Genomic DNA, 19313 nt, shown 5'->3' with positions numbered 1-19313 from the left:
ATGTTATGGTCAAGTGTTTAAACTTTACTTGCTTCGGACTACCCATGCTCATCATAGCCCTCATCATGTGTAAGTTGATGCAGCAATAGACTAGCTGCTCTAACTGTCGTGTGCTAAGCCGATTGCGAATCTTTGTGTGAATGAGAGAATAGGCACTTTGGTTTTCTCTCACATATACCCGAAGAGCAATCCTGGGCAAGGATCCTCATGGCTAAGGGCTGAAGGGTCTCCAATGTGTATCCAAAGTTTTGCTACCAAAATAAAGACTTCACAAGTGACTCTCTCCTCCAACAAGTGGGAGAAGCAAAAGCCACATGCCCTCTCTGATCTACATAGCATCCTAGCTCCTCTAGTATTGGATTGTGGCCATCAACAGGGACCACATGAGTCAAATAAGCAAGCTGGTCTAAACAAAACTCTCTATCATCCATGACCGCTGGTGACTTGTAGGCCGGATGTACCAATGCGGCAAAACTATGGATGGGCTTATGCATCCACGCCCATGTCCTCTCTGCTATCTCTAAAACATGTGGACGTTGTCTCTGTGATCATTGTACAAGCACGTGCCTCCGCCAATGCCGCTCTAAAGAAGTGAATGAGAAGGCCCATGGTGGACCCTTGGCAATCATTCATATGTAACACCCTATAAAAGGGAGTCACGACAATGACAACGGCACGGACTTTTTGCCAAAATTGCTCATTAAGGCACAAGTGCTGCATGGCTTTGGCCTCCTCTGTCTCATGCTCATCCTACTCATTCCATAGAGTGGACACCATTGTCTGGCGCAAGGCAGATCGCACCTCATAAAGGTGCTTCAACAATAACCACATGTAAGCAAAGCGAGTTGAAGAAGGCTTCTTCAACTCCAGTGTGCTATGCTTACGATACATCGCAAGCACCTTTACCTTTACCGTGAAGAATGTGACAATTGATGTAGCTTTGTAGACTACCCTCTTCACCCACTTGAGCTTCCCAATGTCCTCCATGAGCAAGTCCAAACAATGACTTGCATATGGAGTCCACACAATTGTAGGGAACTCAGCCTCAAGCAAACAGCCCATGCGTCGACAATTCGATGCATTGTCGGTAGCAACTTGCACCACATTTGAGGGACCCACCTACAACCACAATTTACAAATTACAAGTTATGTATAAATCAAATTTCAATTATGAATCATGATATTATCATAATGAAAGAAAGTGAAATAAATTTAAAACGCAAATTGCAATGTATACCTCAATGATAGCTTGTCGAATGTGGCGGTAGATGAATGCACCCGTCGTTTTTCTCCCCCTCTTACCAGTATCTACGGCCTGCAAAAAGTAAGTGCCGAGTGGAAATGAGATGAGTATGTTGATGATGTCCCGTTTCTTACGATTACTCCATCCGTCGGTGAGAATGAAGCAACCATATTTTATCCATGCAGCCCGAATAGGATCAAGGGCTCTATCAATCCTTTCCTTCTCTTCATCAATCTTTCTTGTCTTCATGTCGTTGTATGTGACACCGGTTCATCCTTCACATGGACCCACATTGGCAATGGCTTTTACCGTCTTCTTCCATTGCTCTTGCTTTAGGACATTGAATGCAAGATTGCACTTAATTACCGTGCGTGCAATTTCAATGTCCGCAAGTTGTTGCCTTTCTCTAAGAAAGGCAACCGATCCATGCACATGACCAGGAGCTTGAGAGAGAGATGACTGTCTCTCTAGCACTGCATGAGCCTCCACTCTTTGTCTTTTACTGGAGCTGGATGCGAATGTGGAGCCCCCACCACCAATGGTAGAGGCCTCTCCCGCACCCGTTGAAGATACGCCCACATTGGATGCTTCCTCGTTAGTAGGCATAGGAGTTGGTGCTGATAGGCCACTTCCTCCTCCTCTTGTGGATCCCCTCCTCATCTTGGTGAGAATCTCCTCTGCAATGTTTTGAGGGATCTCTTTGTATGGAGCAACTTGCTCCCTTGTCTTGGAAAGATATTGGAGAAACCGAGTTGCACCACTTGTACAACGCTTCTCGCAATACTTGCATGTCCAATGGTGGGAGTTGGACTTCTTTGTGTCCCTCTCCATATGGATCGCATACAAATTGAAGGCCTCGTGCTTCTCCATATGGATCGCATACAAATTGAAAGGGAGAGAGACTCCAAAGGCCGGAGGGTTGGGGCAAAGTTGAAAGAGCAAGAGTGAGAGAGAGGGAATGGGAGATGAGAATGGCAAATGCTTTGATAGGGTGCGAGATAGAGGGGATGGGAGATGAGATTTGAGAATGGAAAATGCTTCGATAGGGTGCGGGAAAGAGGGGATGGGAGGTGAGATTCGAGAATGATAAATCACAAGTCCATTCAAGAATCAAGATTCAAGAGAGGAAGATGAGAATGGTAACTTGTAAGTGCTTGGTGAATTGGTGTGGAAGCATGGAGGAGAGCAGCACCTTTTGTAGATGAGAGAAGGGTCAAAGTTCAAATAGTCAATGAGAGAGGGGTCAATGGTCAAAGAGAGGGCTGCAAGCTAGAAGGAATCCAAAGAGAGGATTGCAAGCTGGAAGGAATCCAAAGAGGAGCACCTTTTGCATAGCTGGAATTTGGAAAAGGAGGTGGGATGAGGTATCTAAGGCTTCCCACCCCTCCAAAAAGTGCAACAGTGTAGGAAACGCAGAATGAGGATGTGCAGGCCAGGTGGCCCAAATAGGCCTGTTTTAACGTATGAATTCGTACCGTATGGACTGTTCCGTACGTCGTATAGAGGCAACTATGCTTGGGGACAACTATGCATATGACATTGCAGGTATTGGCAGTGTGCATTTGCAGTTTCAGCATGGTTTTGTCTTCACACTTCAGTATGTACGGCATGTACCTTAGCTCAAGAGGAGCTTGATTAGCACAGGGGAACTAGATGACGATGGATTTCATACCACCTTTGGTGATGGAAAATGGAAGATCTGTAAGGGATCTAGAGTGATTGTCAGAGGTTGTAAAAATGATACCTTGTATCCTCTCCATGTATCTAGTGTGTGTGACCATGTTGTTGCCGTGATTGAGCAGCCAAGTCTTTCTTTGTGGCATGGATGGTTGGGATATATGAGTCAAACTAGAATGAAAGTGCTTTCTCGTTTGGGTTACTTGCCTTGTCTTCATTATGCTGATTTTGAGCATTGTGATAATTGTGTTTATAGTAAACATACACAAATGTCTCATAAGAAGTCTCTTTCGTTGAAATCTTTTCCTCTAGAGTTAGTACATTCCGATGTATGTTAGATGCCAAGGTTATCTTTAGGGGGAAAGAAATATTTTGTCACCTTTGTCGATGATTCTATACGGAAGGTATGGGTTTACCCTATTCGTAGCAAGGACGAAGTGCTCAAGGCATTGATTGAAAATCAAACTGATGAGACACTTAAGTGTCTTTGCTTTGACAATGGTGGAGAATATGTGTCCAAGGCCTTTCAGGCATTTTGTGACAGCAAAGGGATAAAGAGGGAGCTCACTGTCACTCATAATCCACCCCAAAATGGAGTTGCAGAGCATATGAATTGTACCATACAGGATAAGGTCCATACAATGCTGTCTCATGCTGCATTACCCCATGGTTTTTGGGTAGAGGCTGTTATGATAGGCGTATACTTGATTAATTGGTCACCAAATAGGTCTTTGGGGGGGGGGGAGGGGAGTTTCCCAAGAAGCGTGGTTGGGTAAACCACCTTCTTATGCACACTTGAAAGTGTTTGGTTGCGAAGCATTTGTGCACATTCGTAAAGAAGAACGCATCAAACTTGAGCGAAAGTCCTGTAAATGCATTTTCCTGGGATATGGTGACGAGGGTGAAATGGGGTATAGATTATGGGATCCTGAGAAAAGGAAAGTAGTACGCAACAATGATGTTATCTTTCGGGAAGATCGCATGTATAAACAGCCCGAAAAGACTGAGGAGGTCCGTAGGGTTGTATTTCAGGAAGAAATACCTTTTGGACAGCAAAATGTGTCCGTTGTACAACAGAAAATACCTGTTGTAAATGAACTTGCAAATGCAGAAAATAATGCTGGAAATGATTAGCCAGCTATTGCTCATAATGATGAGCCATTGGATGTGCAGGAACAGCTAGGACAACAAGCTGTTAATGCTGATTTGTAGGCTGAAATGCCAAGACAGCATGCTGAAAATGGAAATTTGCAGGAACAGCCAACAAACAATGATCATTGGGTTAGGAGATCGTCTAGGGCTACTAGACAACCTAATAAATTCATTCCTGGTTCAAACAATGTGGCTGATTATGTCATGTTGACAGACTGCGGTGAACCGTCTTGCTTCAAGGAAGCAATGGACAGACATGACAGCAAGAAATGGTATAAAGCCATGTTGTCAGAGATGGAATCTCTCGAGTAAAATGGCACTTGGGACTTGGTGCAGTTGCCTAAAGGGCAGAAACCCTTCCATGCAAATGGGTTTACAAGATGGTCACTTTTGGTTCCTTGCCAAAGTACAAAGCAAGATTGGTTGCGAAGGGGTACAAGCAGAAACATGGAGTTGACTTTGATGAGATCTTCTCTCCTATAGTTAAGATGACTATATTGAGAATCATTTTGGGCTTGGTTGTAGCTGAATATATGGAGCTCATACAGATGGATGTAAAGAGTGCATTCTTACATGGTGATCTGCATGAAGACATATATATGCAGCAGCCTGAAGGGTTTGTGGCACAAGGAAAAGAGAAGATGGTATGTAAACTCAAAAGGAGTTTATATGGACTGAAACAAGTACCAAGAGAATGGTATGATAAGTTTGATACATTTATGCAGTCTCAAGGTTTTCATAGAAGTCAAGTGGATTACTACTTGTACACCAAGAAGGCAGGAGATGGCATCTTGATTATCTTGGTTTTGTTTGTTGATAACATGCTGATTGCTGACAGGGATACTCATGCCTTGGACTCACTGAAGCAAAGTCTTCATGGTAGCTTTGGCATGAAAGATCTTGGTGATGCAAATCATATTCTTGGCATATGAATACTCAAAGATAGGTCAAAAGGATTACTCTATCTATCTCAGCAAGAGTATATCTCCAAGGTTTTGCAGTGTTTCAATATGGAGTGGGGGGAAACAATTGGGGTTCCATTGCCTCCATATGTGAAACTCAGTGTAGAGGACAGGCCTACATCTGATGATGAGAAGGCTGAAATGGCCAAGATACCATATGCTTCACCTCTTGGCAGTTTGATGTATGCTATGGTTGCTACATGTCCTAACATTGCCTTTGCAGTGGGAGTGGTTAGCAGATACATGGCAAACCCTGGCAAGAAGCATTGGGAAGCAGTGAAAGGTATTATGAGATACCTCAAAGGCACAAAGGATTTGTGCATCTGCTTTGGAAAGCAGAAGGCATCTGTCATTGGCTTTACGGATGCAGACTATGCTGGTCATGCGGACTGCAAAAAGTCCGCTTCTGGGTATGTGTTTACCTTCACAGGAGGAGCAATCTCTTGGATCTCCAAGCTGCAAAAGTATGTTGCATTGTCTACTACAAAGGCAAAGTATGTGGCTGCCACTGAGGCATGCAAGAAGGCTTTATGGCTTTCACGTCTGGCGGGAGAGCTTGGCATTACAGAGTTACCTGTTCTTCATTGTGATAGTCAGAGTGCTATCATACTAGCACGGAATCCTGTCTTTCATGCAAGGACGAAGTACATACAGGTGAAGTATCACTTCATCAGAGATGTACTTGACAGCAAGAGCATTGAGCTCGTCAAAGTGCATACAGATGATAATCCTGCAAACCTTCTCACGAAGGGTCTTCCAGCAGAGTGGTTTGCTCATTGCCGACAGATGATGGGAGTTGGATAGATATATGTATTTCAGCTTTGTACATACCTAGACTTAGTTGATTCTTTTCTCCTTTTAAGGCACGTTGCCTCTAGGTGGGAGGTTGTTGGGAATAAAGGGCCATTGTGCCTTTTATATGTGCACGGGTGTGAACACACCCTTAGCACATTTGTACTTTCGTATATATATCTATCTAAAAACCTAAAGAGGTACACTCGTCATTGTACCCACAAGTTGTGCTCACTCTCCTCTTTACTTTGCACTTTCTCTCTGTGTGTGTCTCTTTGCTGTGTGAAAGCAGTGCATGTCTCGATCCTTGCGCCATAGGGCTTAACATAATGCAGTTCATGTTAGCTGTGGAAGAAGTTGGCATTGTGCTATCTCCCACTAAATCTATTTTATTTTTCACACAAGTGGAATTTTTAGGTCTACGTGTGTGTGTGTATTCCATAAATTTTCTCTCTCCTCTCTCTCACATAAATCTCATGGTGCTAATTGATCAAATTGGATAGTTCAAAGTATTGTCATTATCACGTTCCTTCCAACATTTACACACACACACACACACACTCTCTCTCTCTCTCTCTCTCTCTCTCATAAATCTCATGGCGATAATTGACCAAGTAGGATGGTTCAAAGTATTGCCATTATCACATTCCTCCCAGTGTGTAGAGTACCTCTTTTGGGAAATAAATGTAGTTTTGTGAAGACTCTCATGAATAAGTTTCCCACAAGAGAGATTGTGCAAGTTAAAAACAATGTCACCTTTGTGTATATTGTGTAAGAGATGAGATGAAGGATCCTCTACATAAATCCAGGATGCATTCAATCAATTGAGTTACATATTACATATAGAAGACTTCCCAGGTCATTATTCTTGTTTGTTGTTTTAGTTGGATTTTAGAAGCCCTGAACTGCCTATTAATGTTCATTGACTTTTCTTCTGAGCAAGTTACAGTATGCTCAATTGGACATCTATCTACTCATCTTGCAGCCCAGAGATTAAACTTTTCAAGAGTCGTATATTTTCTAACAGTGATGGCCATTATTTGTCTCTCAAAATAGGCATTATTCTGGTCTTCACAGCATTATGAATAAAAGAGCATTGCTAGATGAATGAAGTGGGGATCCAGTACATTGAGATTTGAAGGACATGTATAGGCTACTATGCCTCTAAAATTCCTTGTGCTTTTCTAATTATTTAATTGTATTTGGAAAGTTTTATTAACTGAATTTGTGAAACTTGCAGCTGTTCTACTTTACAATTCTGGGCGGAACTTTTATTGCTGTTGTGAATACCTCTTTTGGTTATATACCAGGGCATTATGTTTCATCAGTGCACAGGTCAGGATGGCTGTATGCAGATGGTCTTTGTACAATAATCTGCACTGACATGAATGGCTGTGGCATAGCGATCTGTGACACTGGTGAATGCGCTGATTGTCACACTTCGAAGCAAGGTCTGATATTGTTTGCTTCATATATTTTAAAATCTCATTTTCTGGTTGCAGATACTTAGGAACCTTTGGTGTTTTTATTGGTGCCCTCCTATTTCTGGCGACAAGCTTTAGCGACCCTGGCACTATTACGGCTGCAAATGTGTCTGATTATTTGTCCATGTACCATTATGATGGTATTCTGTATGAAGAAAAAATATGTGCCACTTGCAACATAATTAGGTACAAATCAGGCTGGTTTTTTTCTTGCTTGCACCTGTTTCATGTTTCATTGTTGCATTTATGCAGCTCCTCAGAGTCACTTGTCTGTGTTGTGGTCATAGGCCTGCTCGATCAAAACACTGTAGTATCTGTGGGCGGTGTGTTGCTCGATTTGATCATCATTGTGGTTGGACGGTTAGACATCTATGAATTTTATGTGATTTTATTCACTGGGAGTGGCTTGCTCTTTTTTCTTGCAATCCTGAGTAGTTCTATGGGTTACATAAACCTATCACCAATATTTTGCTGGAAGTGGTTTGCTCTTTTCTTGGAATCATGAATAGCTCTGTGAATCACTTAAACTTATGACCAAGCTTGTTATGATATATTGACAGTTGACATTTGTGGTTTCTTGACAGAACACCTGTATTGGGCAGAACAATCTACGCTTCTTTTTGATGTTTCTTTTCTGGTAAACTGTTTAACACCCGAGTCATTGCAGTTGTTGCTTTAATTCTTATTATTTGCATATTTCTCTCCCCCTCCCCCTGCCCTCCCCCATCCCCTCTCTCCACCCACTGAACAAAATCACCACACCACTAAAAAACACACACACACACACACACACACACACACACAAACTCTGGCCCATTCGAGTGCCAGCAGATCATGCTTACCTGGCTCTGTTCCTTGCATGTACCACCATACTTGCAGTAGTGCAGTTCTACCTTAATACTCAAGGATCCATCTTTCATGAGTCACTAGCCATGTATCCATTGACCACGTATACAGGGGTATCTCAGATACACAGATTGGGTCATGGCCACTATGTGGAACTGCATTATAGCATAGCTGGTATCATGACGAGTACCACACCATGTGTACACGACTTCACAAAGAGGTGGAGATGGGGCAGTTCATACACCGTGAGTCATGCCGCATCTTTTGATGCCTCATTAGGAACAAGAGACACATCCATAGTGTGAGATTGAGGAGTTCTACCAGGTCTTCAGAGTCAAGACTGCAAGGAGGCTTGGAGATTTCAGGAGCACCATCACGTGGTCCATATCACCTCATGAGAGGTCTGGCGCACACATATGTTCACTCTGTCTACCATGCACCTGATCAGGCCCCCGTTCCATATCCCCCAGTGCCTGCCCAACCCATTCATCCTTCTTTCACACCAGTATGATAAGGGGAGCTATTGATTGTCTACAATATGGTAAGGCTTAGGATCATGATGGACTAGTTGTTGAGCACTTCTCACATGCTACAGACCTGCTTGCTCCCCTTCTAGCACACATGTCCAATAGACTTGTGGGAGGGATTTCCATCTAGTTGGACAACCTACCCTATTATGCCCATTCACAGAGCCCATTGAGCTAAGCAACAGCCAGATAATCATATTGGCCATGTGTTGGCCAAGATTTTTGGTTGTATTCTTGAGCATGAGTTGAGCAAATGGGTTGAGAGCCATGAGCACAGAGCATGGGTAGGCTGGCTTCAAATGAGGATACTCCCTCCACCCTTGATCATATTTGCTGGTTTGGCGGAGTACTTCTTGGCACTAGATCAGTGGCATGTTCTTTGAGCCTCTGGAGTGGTGGTTCTCCAGGCAAAGACTGGGAAAAACATTCCTTACATTGTTGCAAGAAATTAGTCCTGTCCTTATGTAGCTTAGACAAGTTTGCTTCAGCTTGCCACTTCTGTGTGGTACGTAGAAGAAATGCAGTTGGGTCATCGCTCCAAAAGCAGTTCTAGACCAGTACCTCCCAAGTACTGAGGCACATGCTCCGTCACTTGGTTGCAGATGACCTCTACCACCCTCACCTCAGACCACACATGAAATCAGCCTTTGGGAACCTAGAGGGCAAAAGCACGCATTTTAGCAAACACTCAATTCAGCATGACAGTATTCAGCAAATGAAGCCCACACACAACTAGAGTTGGAGTGCTCTTGCACCACACATGACACTTGTTGGCCCCAAAGCTTGATGCCCCTTTTTGTATTTCTTTAGATTATTGACGAATGGTCTGAATTAGTTACAAATGGTTGAATTTTCCTCGATTTCTCGTGACACAACAGATCCACATGTGGTCGGTGATTTTGTCAACTTTGATGGTGGTCTCCAACCAGCTTTGGACTGTCCAAAAATCCACATGAACACTTCAGCCTGCAAAACCCTAGAAATGACAGCCTTTAGTTGTCCACGTTTGAGGGATGGGTCAACTTGTCTGATCCGTTTTGTCTAGTAGTACACGTTCGATCACGTCCGATGGAAACAGTTGACTGTTTCAAAGTGTGTGTTTGTGACCATTTGGGGTAAATTGTAGGTGTTGTTTCAGCTTTCTCTCCACAACACATTTGGGGTAAATTGGGGCATGGCTTGCCAAGAGGGGAGAAGAAGAGCTGCCAATGGCAATACATGCATTTCTAAATGCATTAATCTTCCACACAACACATGTGGTGCATTAGATGACAATGGGTTTGCTTGTTAAAACACAAGCGGGATGCTTGATATGTAATAGCTGCTCATTGGGCAAAACTTTCAATGCAACTCAATTCTAAGGTCCAAACTTTCGATTCAATGAAAGTTTCACATTGCATATTTTTCCTTATGCCTTGCCCTTGTACCGCATAGCTTGTTCAATTTTCCATGATGCATGCCTAGTGTCAAATCCTTCACTGCCTATGCAATGGTCACCATACCAAGAGCTAGGGGTACTAGAATTAGAGTTTATTTTAATTAAAAATCTCAAGTGAAGTTTCATTAAATCATTAAGTTCATTTCTCATTTTAGTAACAAATTAGGGTGTGTAGTCTATAGAAAGAAGGAATAGTTTGGCCCCTTCTAGGGGAGCCAATATGCGCACCTTGTCATTTCAAGATTTGTGAGTCATGAAGTTTCCACCTCCATTGAAAGTAAGAATTCCTCATGACGTGCAACTCTTATGTGTGACTAAGGCCTAGAATGGTAGAATTTCTATGGAAGGAGTTGGGTGTGGTAGTGATATGCCTGGGTTATTGAGGAGGACACGGAGCCTCCCGACAGATAAGATGGGTTGCTTTGGTGCTATCAAAGAGAAGCCATTGGAGTGTGGAACATGTCACCTCTTGGAGGGGAGGAGGTAGGGCAGGGGTTGGGGGTGGGAAGATTTGTGAGGGGAGGAATTGCTATTGTCTACTATGGGGCTGGTTATGTTAGGGAGGGGGAGGGGAATGGGGGGAACGAGGGCAAAGGTTGACGACGCTCGTGATGGGGGGGGGGGGGGGGGGTCTACTATTGTGGAGGTAATACTGGTGGTATGTGCCCCTTCAAAGGTGCCCCATTTCAGTTGGGACTGTTGGGGGGCTGTCTGGCCCTTACAGTGGCGATGTTGGACTTTGGTTAATCTGTCATCATCCATTGTAGGGTGGTACTCCATTGGTGATTTTGTCTCCTAGTGGGTGGGCTTCCATCCGAATTGGGTTTACTATGTGGTATGATGCCCAAGGGCATGGCATCTGAGACATTGGCCAAGTTGCCTTGTCGTGATGATTAGTTGACTGATTGAGGGGTTATTGTTAGCCTGCATCTTTCGTGCTCCATCAAAGTTTGACAGAGTGGAAGAGCTCTAACTGTTTCTAGCCCTTGCATTAGTGTGCATTTCAGGTTTTTAGTTAGTTTTATTGTGTTCACAGTGGCTATTAGTGATCTAGCTCAATGCAGTCCAGTTTTATGCTGCCTAGAGGCTGCGTTTACACTGGATTTCTCTGTTTGTGGCTGATGGCCAACTTTTGATCAGGCAGCTGCATTAATTGTAGCTGCCAGATGCAGTCAACCACATTTATGGCACTATTTTGCAGCAGTCAGCCAGTTTGGGGGTTGCTCCTCTATTAATAGCAGCCTCCTCCACACTTGACATCCATCTTGTTCTGCAGATGAGCACTCTACTTCTGTTAGGTGCATGCTCCTCCATCATCAGCTTGATCTAGTGTCGTCACTTATGCTCCATTTTGCATGCAGGGACCAATCAGTCCAGATTGTATTCAACATTCCATCTTCAGATCAGTGCAGATTTTAGCTTCTATTTTTTGTGTTCATATCAGTCTCTCTCTTCCCTTGTCTCTTTGTGTTTGTGTTCTTCTATTGCACACTCACATGGTATCATTGCCAAAAGAGAGGATCCAGAGGCTCTATGAAGAGAAGACCACACTTATTTTGCTGTTTTTGTGCAGACTTACACATCAAACAGCCATTTAATAGTGGGCGATTGCTGATCACTGCTGGTGACAACATTTTCCAGCCCTGGCTGCATCAAACACAGGCTTTTTTGCACCCTTCGAGCTATTTCTGGTGTGTGCAGAGCATCCACATCCTGTTTTGTAGCAGTGTAGCTGACACCCCTCCATTTGGGCAGCCCAATGTCAAACCCAATAGATTCTTTGTGTGTTTATGCATATATATTGAAGGATAAATGGAGCATTGGTTCTCTTGGTCTGATGATAGTGATTAGAATCGTCAAAGCTCAATGGACCAACACTCCCATTGGTCAAATCGTTGTTGTGAAGACAGTTACAATCATGAAGATCGCAAGGATCATTTGAAGAGAACTGAAGATTGGAGAAATGACCAAATAGAGGTCAGCAGTTTGATAGGTCCAGAAAATTGGAGTGGTTGAGGCCTCATACATCTCCACCTTCTCTCTTTGTTTCTACTCAAGGTCCTACTGAAGAAACTTGCCTGGCCATTATGGTCTCGTGTGCAGGTGCTTCTTTTTCCCATACTATTGGAGAAGGATTGTTTGGATGGCACAAACTACTCCCTTCGGTCTTGCAAAGTGGAGTGCATCTTGGATACTTTTGATCTTTGGGATTTTGTTACTGCTTCTTTTTGCCATCCAGTGGTTTGAGGATCCTAATAATGGATCTATTGTCGATCATGCGGCTTTTTGAATAGGCTCAACTCTTGAGCTTGTTCTTTTCTATTTATGAGCTACTAGAATTCAATCCTTGTACATGTTTGCACAATCTGCTCCACAGTGGGGGCTTGGACCAAGTTATCTTCAAGTAGCAAGAAACAGCCTACCATGGCCTTACCTTCTAAGAAGGCCGAGTATTGTGTCCCCTACTCCACGTGGATAGGAGGTAGTATGGCTTCGTGGGATGTTGGTAGAGATTGGCTTTCCACAAATAGGATCCATAGAGCTATGTGTGGATAATGAAAGTTCCTTGACTATGCAAAGAACTTTGTGTTTCATGCCTATAGGAACACATAGAGGTTCAATACTATTATGTTTGGGAGTGGATTGTGGATTTTGAGCTAGCGTTGGTTTATAATCCCATGGAGAACAATGCAGTAGATCTCTTCATGAAGCCTTTGTCTCAAGATTCTTTCCTTCATCACATGAGGATGTTGGGTCTTTAGACACTCCCTAGGATTTGAGAGGATGTGTTAGCCTGTATTTTTCATGCTGGTCATCTCTTGGTTGTGAGCTCCGTCAGAGTCTAATGAAGATGGAGAAACTTTGACTATTTCTAGCCCTTGCATCAGTGTACATTTCAGTTTTTAGTCTGTTTTAGTGTATTCACACTGAGGCTGTTCAGAGGCTTGTTCACATTGGATCACCCTATTTAGGTTTGGTGATCAGCTTTTTTTATCAGGTGGCTGCATCAATTGCAGTTGCCAGGTGCAGTAGGCCACATTTATGGCACTATTTTGCAGCAGTCGACCAATTTGGGGGTTGCTCCACTATTTATAGCAGCCCCTTCCACACTTGGCAGCCATCATGTTTTGCAGATCAGCACTCTATCTCCTCCAGCCTGCATACTTCTGCGTCATCAGCCTGATTTGGTGCCCTCACTAACTCTTCAAGTTGCATGCAAGAACAGATCAGTCCAGATTGTATTCAGCATTCCAATTCCAGATCAGTGCAGATTTTTCCTTCTATTTTCTATGTTCATATCAGTCTCTCTCTTCCCTTTCTCTTTGCATTTGTGTTCTTCCGTTGCACACTCTCAGAGTTATTGGTCACAATTTGCAACTCTTTGGGTATTTTCTTTACATCTACTTTGCTACCCATACCTTTGGTACTCTTGCTTGTGTCATCGTATCTGCAAAGTATGCAAGGAGCTTCATGACAAAAAGGCTCCAAAAATCCTCCACCAATTGGGATACTCCACCACAAGGCTTGGGAAGAGAATAGTAATTGGGTAGGGAGGAAACTTGTGATACAATTCAAAGCTGGAGATAGTGAAGGTATTGTACCATGTAACCATGTAGGTAACCCCTCTCCTAGATGCCACAATGAGGTACCCATTAGTTAATGTGCTACATCGGCAGGTGGTAGAGATGAGGTGAGCCATGAAGATACTTTGCCCCATTAGCACAACCTTGGCTATGCATGATGTGCTGATGTGAAGGCTAGAGTGAAGCCAATCATGGAGATGTGCTCCAAGAGATGAGTGGCTCACATCTTGTCCAAAGATTGTAGTCTCCTCTAACTCCTCCTTTGTGGCCTAGATGCTTTGGAGTTGTTCCTTTGGAGAGAACTATATGCAAGGTGTTTGTTTGGGGTACTACCTCAATCGCATTGGTGTGAGTGAGCTGTTGATCAATCAAAGGAAAGATGGAAAACTGCTACAAAGGGATGGAGAAGCATGAACACAAGTGGGGGGATGGTATTGAGGTGAGGAGAGAAGTAGTGCTATAGGGAATAGCAAATAGGATGTGATAGCGAGGAGGGAGGGTGAGAGTTGGAGAACAAGTGGGGCAGGCAGGTGGGCGAAAGGGGGAGGTGGCATGGCAAGGGACGGAACACGCAGGGCAAATAGTTCAAGCATTGGAATGGCAATGGACTGAACATGCAGGGCAAATAGTTCAAGCATTGGCATGTGGTGGTAGCCTAGAGTTGCGTAACAATCAAGGTGGTGACTTCGGTAGTAGGGAGGGTGTGAAGAAGCAAGGCAAAGATGACAATCAGGCAAAGGTGATTGCGATGGTGGGGGCTTTGGCAGTCGTGAAAGTGGGGGGTTCTAGCTGTGTGGCAGTGATTGCAACAAATTCTAGTTGGAGAACAAGTGGGGCAGGCAGGCAGGCGAAAGGGGGAGGTAGCATGGCAAGGGACGGAACACACAGGGCAAATAGTTCACGCATTGGAATGTCAAGGGACTGAACACGCACGGCAAATAATTCAAGCATTGGCATGTGGTGGTAGCCTAGAGTTGCGTAACAATCAAGGTGGTGACTTCGGTATTAGGGAGGGCATGAAGAAGCAAGGCAAAGATGACAATCAGGCAAAGGTGATTGCGATGGTGGGGGCTTTGGCAATTGTGAAAGTCGGGGGTTCTAGCTGTGGTGGCAGTGATTGCAACAAATTCAAGAGGAGAAGGGGCTCACTCAAACTTGCCATGACTACAAAGAGAGATGGAATTACAATCAACTGAAGTTACTTGGTTTAATGGAGAGTACTATGTTGCGGGGAGAGATGCAAAAATGGCAAACAAAGATGTATCTAGCAGCCAAGAATGAAAATGCAGGTCTGAATGGATGCTGTGAATGCATGCAATAGCTACTGGGGAGGTATGAACAGAAGGGTGGCAGCCTTGGTGGCAGGACAGCAGCCTCCAGCAGCAGGGCTTCAGCCTAGATGAAGAGGAGATGATACTTGAAAAAGGAGAGCCAGACTCCAGCACTGGAAGAATGGGATGAAGGGATGAAAGTGGCATGCACATCAAATCCCTTTCTATAGGACATTCTGAGCCAGTGCTTGCTGAACTGCACAGAAGCACACAAAGCACGTCCTATTGAATATTTAACAAGTCTTGTTTTCATTGACTTAATGCTGTTTGGGACTGTTTTAAGAGCCAGAAAAATACAATCAATCTAGTGAAAGTTCTAAGTGGCATTACAAATTATGCCTTGACTGAAAGGTGGAGGCAGTGCAGCGGTGTTTATTGGAACTCACATGTAGATGGATAGGAAACTTTGACTTATGTTTTGTGTTCCTAATTCAAATCTTCAAGAGTACATATTGAGTCCACTTAGATTGTGGAATCCTTTTTTTTGTCTCACATGTAGATGGATAGGAAACTTTGATTAATGTTTTGTGTTTCTAAATCAAATCCAAATCTTCAAGGGTACGTATTGAGTCCACTTAGTATGTGGAATCCTTTTTTTTTTGTTAGTTGGCTTTCTCTCTTTCTGTGTTATTAAATCCCATGGGATCCAGCCTACAGGTGTATGATTTTTGTGCTCTTACAAATGCTTCTGGATTTATGCAAATGATAATAATGGAGTTCTATTTTTTCTGTATCCCTTCTGAGTGTCTCTATTTTTGAAGAGAACCTAGATACTAGTTTTTGAACTTTTTTTTTCCCTGACAATGTCACTAACTTGATTGTGTTGCAGGCATTGCTGTCTCACTATTTATGGGACGTGTGTCATGGCAGCAATTTTGGCAGGGGAAACAAAAAGACAAAATATCATCCGTATCTTGACATGTAAGTATTCGTTATAACACCATTAAAAGATTTCTGAACTATTAAAATGATAAATGTATGTTACAAGGCTAGTAATTAATCGTATATTTGCAAGTACAAGAACCTGGATTGTGGAAAAACTGGCGAAATAATTTGAGGGTTTGGGATTTACCTGTTTTGCCTAGCCCCACATGGATGAATGCAGGCAGCTTATAGAAAATCAGCAACTCTTCTATGAATTACATGCTAGAATTGTATTGACTTCATCAGGGTCAGTTCTTTAGTCTGCTAGTTGAGTTTCCTTTTGCAATTATAGAGTAGAACCATGTTCTAGATTAATGTCGTGACCTGTAGCAAGGTTTGACTTTTTAGTGCTCCAGGTGGAGCTACTCTGCCATACTGAAAACCAAAGCTGCCTGTTCCTCCCACAAAGTTCTTTCCAAGGATGTTTTATTACACAGGTTAGCTATGAAAGCTCAAACAACACTCCATTGTCCACAAGAAGTGGCTAAAGAGCCTTTCCCTAAAAGATTCATGAAGAGAAAATCAAGGCTTTAGCTCTTGTTGGTCAATGGACTCAACACATTTGCGTTATGCAAACAAAAGTAGCTGCATAAGAACCTACTATGCCAGCCTCACATCCAAAGCACAAGGCTGTTAGACTGGCTCATAATTCAAAGCTGTTAGTCCTACAAGAATGTGTGTCAAAAAGTGCAGCAACATACGAATCTTGTAAGGTCTTGAGCACTCAGATAGTGGAAACTTGTGAAAAGTGTTTGTCTTCATGTTATATGGATGTGGAGTTGGTTTAATACGAATAAGGGAAAACAAAAATTAGCTTTGATCAAAATAAAGCTAATAGAAGGATGTTAGGAGAAAAGTTAGTGCAGCAGGAAATTGTTGAAACCATATGCCATAATCCATGCATGATTGAAAATTCATTGTAAATTGGAGGATGAATTCATTTATTGGTGAGCTATTGTGTTCCTCAATGTCAAATTTGAAGATGCATTTGTTTGTTTCATCTTAAATGCTTAAAAAGAAATATTGGGGCAGCATCAGATGAACAATAATGGGGCATTTAAACCTCAATCATTCCTGTCCTTTATTTCATAGCACATCTGACAACTCAAATATGAAATGCTGAAAGCCCCCTTAACATGATCAATGCATGTATCTTGGGCTGTTTATACTCAATGTATGTAGATGTGCTTGAGGCTGAAGGGGGTTCAAGTGATAGACAAAAACTAAGATTTGTTGTGCTTGCTTGTAAACACCCTGTTGTGGTCCTTTAGATAGGCACCTTTGGAGTTGTGGCTAAGCTTTGCTGATTAACATAACTCGTGGTGTATTCTGAAGCAGCTTATTGTTTTTAGCTATCTCTAGCATATCTTGCGTTTTCTACAAGAAATCAAGATGCTTCATTTGAAGAATTGCCTTAAATTTGATTTCATTAGATACACATCATAAGTCATACTGTCAGAAGTCGAGAAAAGATTCTTTGGTAAATTTTATTGCCTTTTGAGCTGATTTATTTTTAATTTACTCGAGGGTCACAGATAATGTCTTAACAAGATGAATTTAGGTATGCAAGAGATTTGAGATCTCTGAATTCGTAAACTGCCAAAAGTGGTTAAAGTAACTCTAGTGGTAAAAGTACCTTATAAAAGCAAATCTTTTGTTAGGTGAGGTAAACACAAATATCAAAAGGGGGATCATGATCATTAAGGAAACTTTAGTGAGGTGCACAGATCAATAGAGAGCTTGTTTTGAGATGTACTAGCTGGGGCATACTTTGTGTGAGACACTAGAGTGGTGCCATGCTTTTGATAAGCTCATTTCATGATAGGTACGTCCCAATTTATTTGATGATTTATCTATCCAGGACTAGATATTATTTTCATGGGTCGTGATTTTAGGGTTTTTGGGCAGACTGGGTGGTCTTGTCAGGCATACGGGGGATAGATTAGCTCTTTGAGTCTGTTGAATCATGGCCCATCTGAAACTATGAATTTTGGACTTTGAGCTCTGAACTGTGTGGGGAACAAGAAGAGAAGTTAGAAGGCCTTGAGACTTTTCATGTGAAGCTTGAAAATAAGGGGAAAAGGGATGATATGTTGGTCTTTGATCAGAGAGATTAAGAAGTACTGGGGTCTAAGAAAGAACGAGACCCAAGTTGACTGAACATTGACAACTGAGGGATGTGGGTCGTTGATTTGCAAAATGCTGGAAAGCAGGGATATTTGGCCAAGTTTTTGCAAGCAAACCTTTTGAAGAAGGGTTATACAGAGAATTCTAAAGCATATGGCATAAGTTGAGAAGGCCTTAGGAGTTGCCATATTGGCACATGAAGCTGAATTGTGTAACCTAGGAGATAAGGGGTGGAGGGTAGACAAGATAGAGTCGGGCCTAGAGTGGTGGCTTGTGCCTTTGGTCTGATGGTGAGAAAAGAAAATGTTGGGTACTGCTGCTGTGTTGAAATATTACGCCACAGACACTATGCAAAACATGGAACGGGGGGAACCTTTGTCAAGAACAGTTGAGAACTTGCACTTTTGGGTGTTGACAAACCCTTCATCCGCAGTTTTGCATTTTGTGTTTAGGGTTTCACAGTGGACAGCCCCTTTTTGGGTGTTGACAAACCCTTCATCCGCAGTTTTGCATTTTGTGTTTAGGGTTTCACAGTGGACAGCCCCAAAAAGGGATTGGGCGTCCACAGTGAGGCACCACCCTAGACAGTCGGCACCCTCCCTCCGGGTGCCTACCTTGATAGTCTCTTGCCTATTTATAGGTTGCCTCTGTCACTCATTCTTCATGGCTGATTCATTCAGTCTATCACCTCTTCTCTCGAGCCTCTCCACTACCCTCACACCCCTTCAGGAGGACATTGCGGTTTGTGGTTCGTGGTTGTCTTCATCATCTTCCTTGTGCTACGGCACCATTGTTCCCTTGTATCACATACACTTGATGATTTAGATCTTCATCATTCCATTCATAAGAGTTTCTTCTCTCTTCTTTTCTCTTCTGTTCTCAGTGTTTGCCGAGTTCACTCTGTGTTCCTCCCTGCAAACCCTACTGTCTCACAGGTACGTCATCTTTTGACATGGTATCAGAGCCGGAGGTGCTCAGAGAGCCGCAAAGATCCTCCTCTTTAGAGAAGGCAAAGACTGGTGGCGGGTTCAGCATCAACATTTGATTTCTCTATTATTTCTGCTGTGCATTGGGAGATATCATTTTTCTCCCTCCCACTCTCCCTTCTCCAGTTTGCCACACTGGTACCATGGCGTCTCCACCGACAGATTGCTAGTCTACTGGGTGTTCCTACTGCGGCAATAACAATCATTCCACCGATGAGTCTCGACATTGACCTTTACTCC

At 43.0% G+C, this 19313-nt stretch overlaps 1 protein-coding gene and 1 pseudogene across 4 annotated transcripts in view; one reads left to right on the top strand and one right to left on the bottom strand.

Annotated features, from left to right (window-relative positions):
* The window catches only part of LOC148032243 (DHHC-type zinc finger family protein), a 69332-nt gene that overhangs the window by 26755 nt on the left and 23264 nt on the right, over nt 1–19313 (top strand). For 2 of the 4 annotated variants that reach the window (XR_015691593.1, XM_087682887.1), the window contains exons 3-7: nt 7067–7161; nt 7329–7496; nt 7571–7670; nt 7895–7947; nt 15866–15957. Coding sequence is in view for 3 of the 4 variants with exons in the window: in XM_087682887.1 (XP_087539013.1) it covers nt 7067–7161; nt 7329–7496; nt 7571–7670; nt 7895–7947; nt 15866–15957 (508 nt within the window). In the remaining variant the exon portion in view is untranslated. The remainder of the gene's footprint in view (nt 1–7066; nt 7162–7328; nt 7497–7570; nt 7671–7894; nt 7948–15865; nt 15958–19313) is intronic. The other 2 variants (XM_087682888.1, XM_087682889.1) reach the window with 2 other exon arrangements.
* On the bottom strand, nt 487–1413 carry LOC148032244 (uncharacterized; annotated as a pseudogene).

The sequence above is a fragment of the Lygodium microphyllum genome, chromosome 8, assembly GCF_053477565.2.
Source record: "Lygodium microphyllum isolate KBCC chromosome 8, Lygodium_microphyllum_v1.1.10, whole genome shotgun sequence".
NCBI lineage: Eukaryota > Viridiplantae > Streptophyta > Polypodiopsida > Schizaeales > Lygodiaceae > Lygodium > Lygodium microphyllum.
The sequence above is the reverse complement of the archived record's forward strand: the minus strand, read 5'-3'. Positions and strand labels throughout refer to the sequence as shown.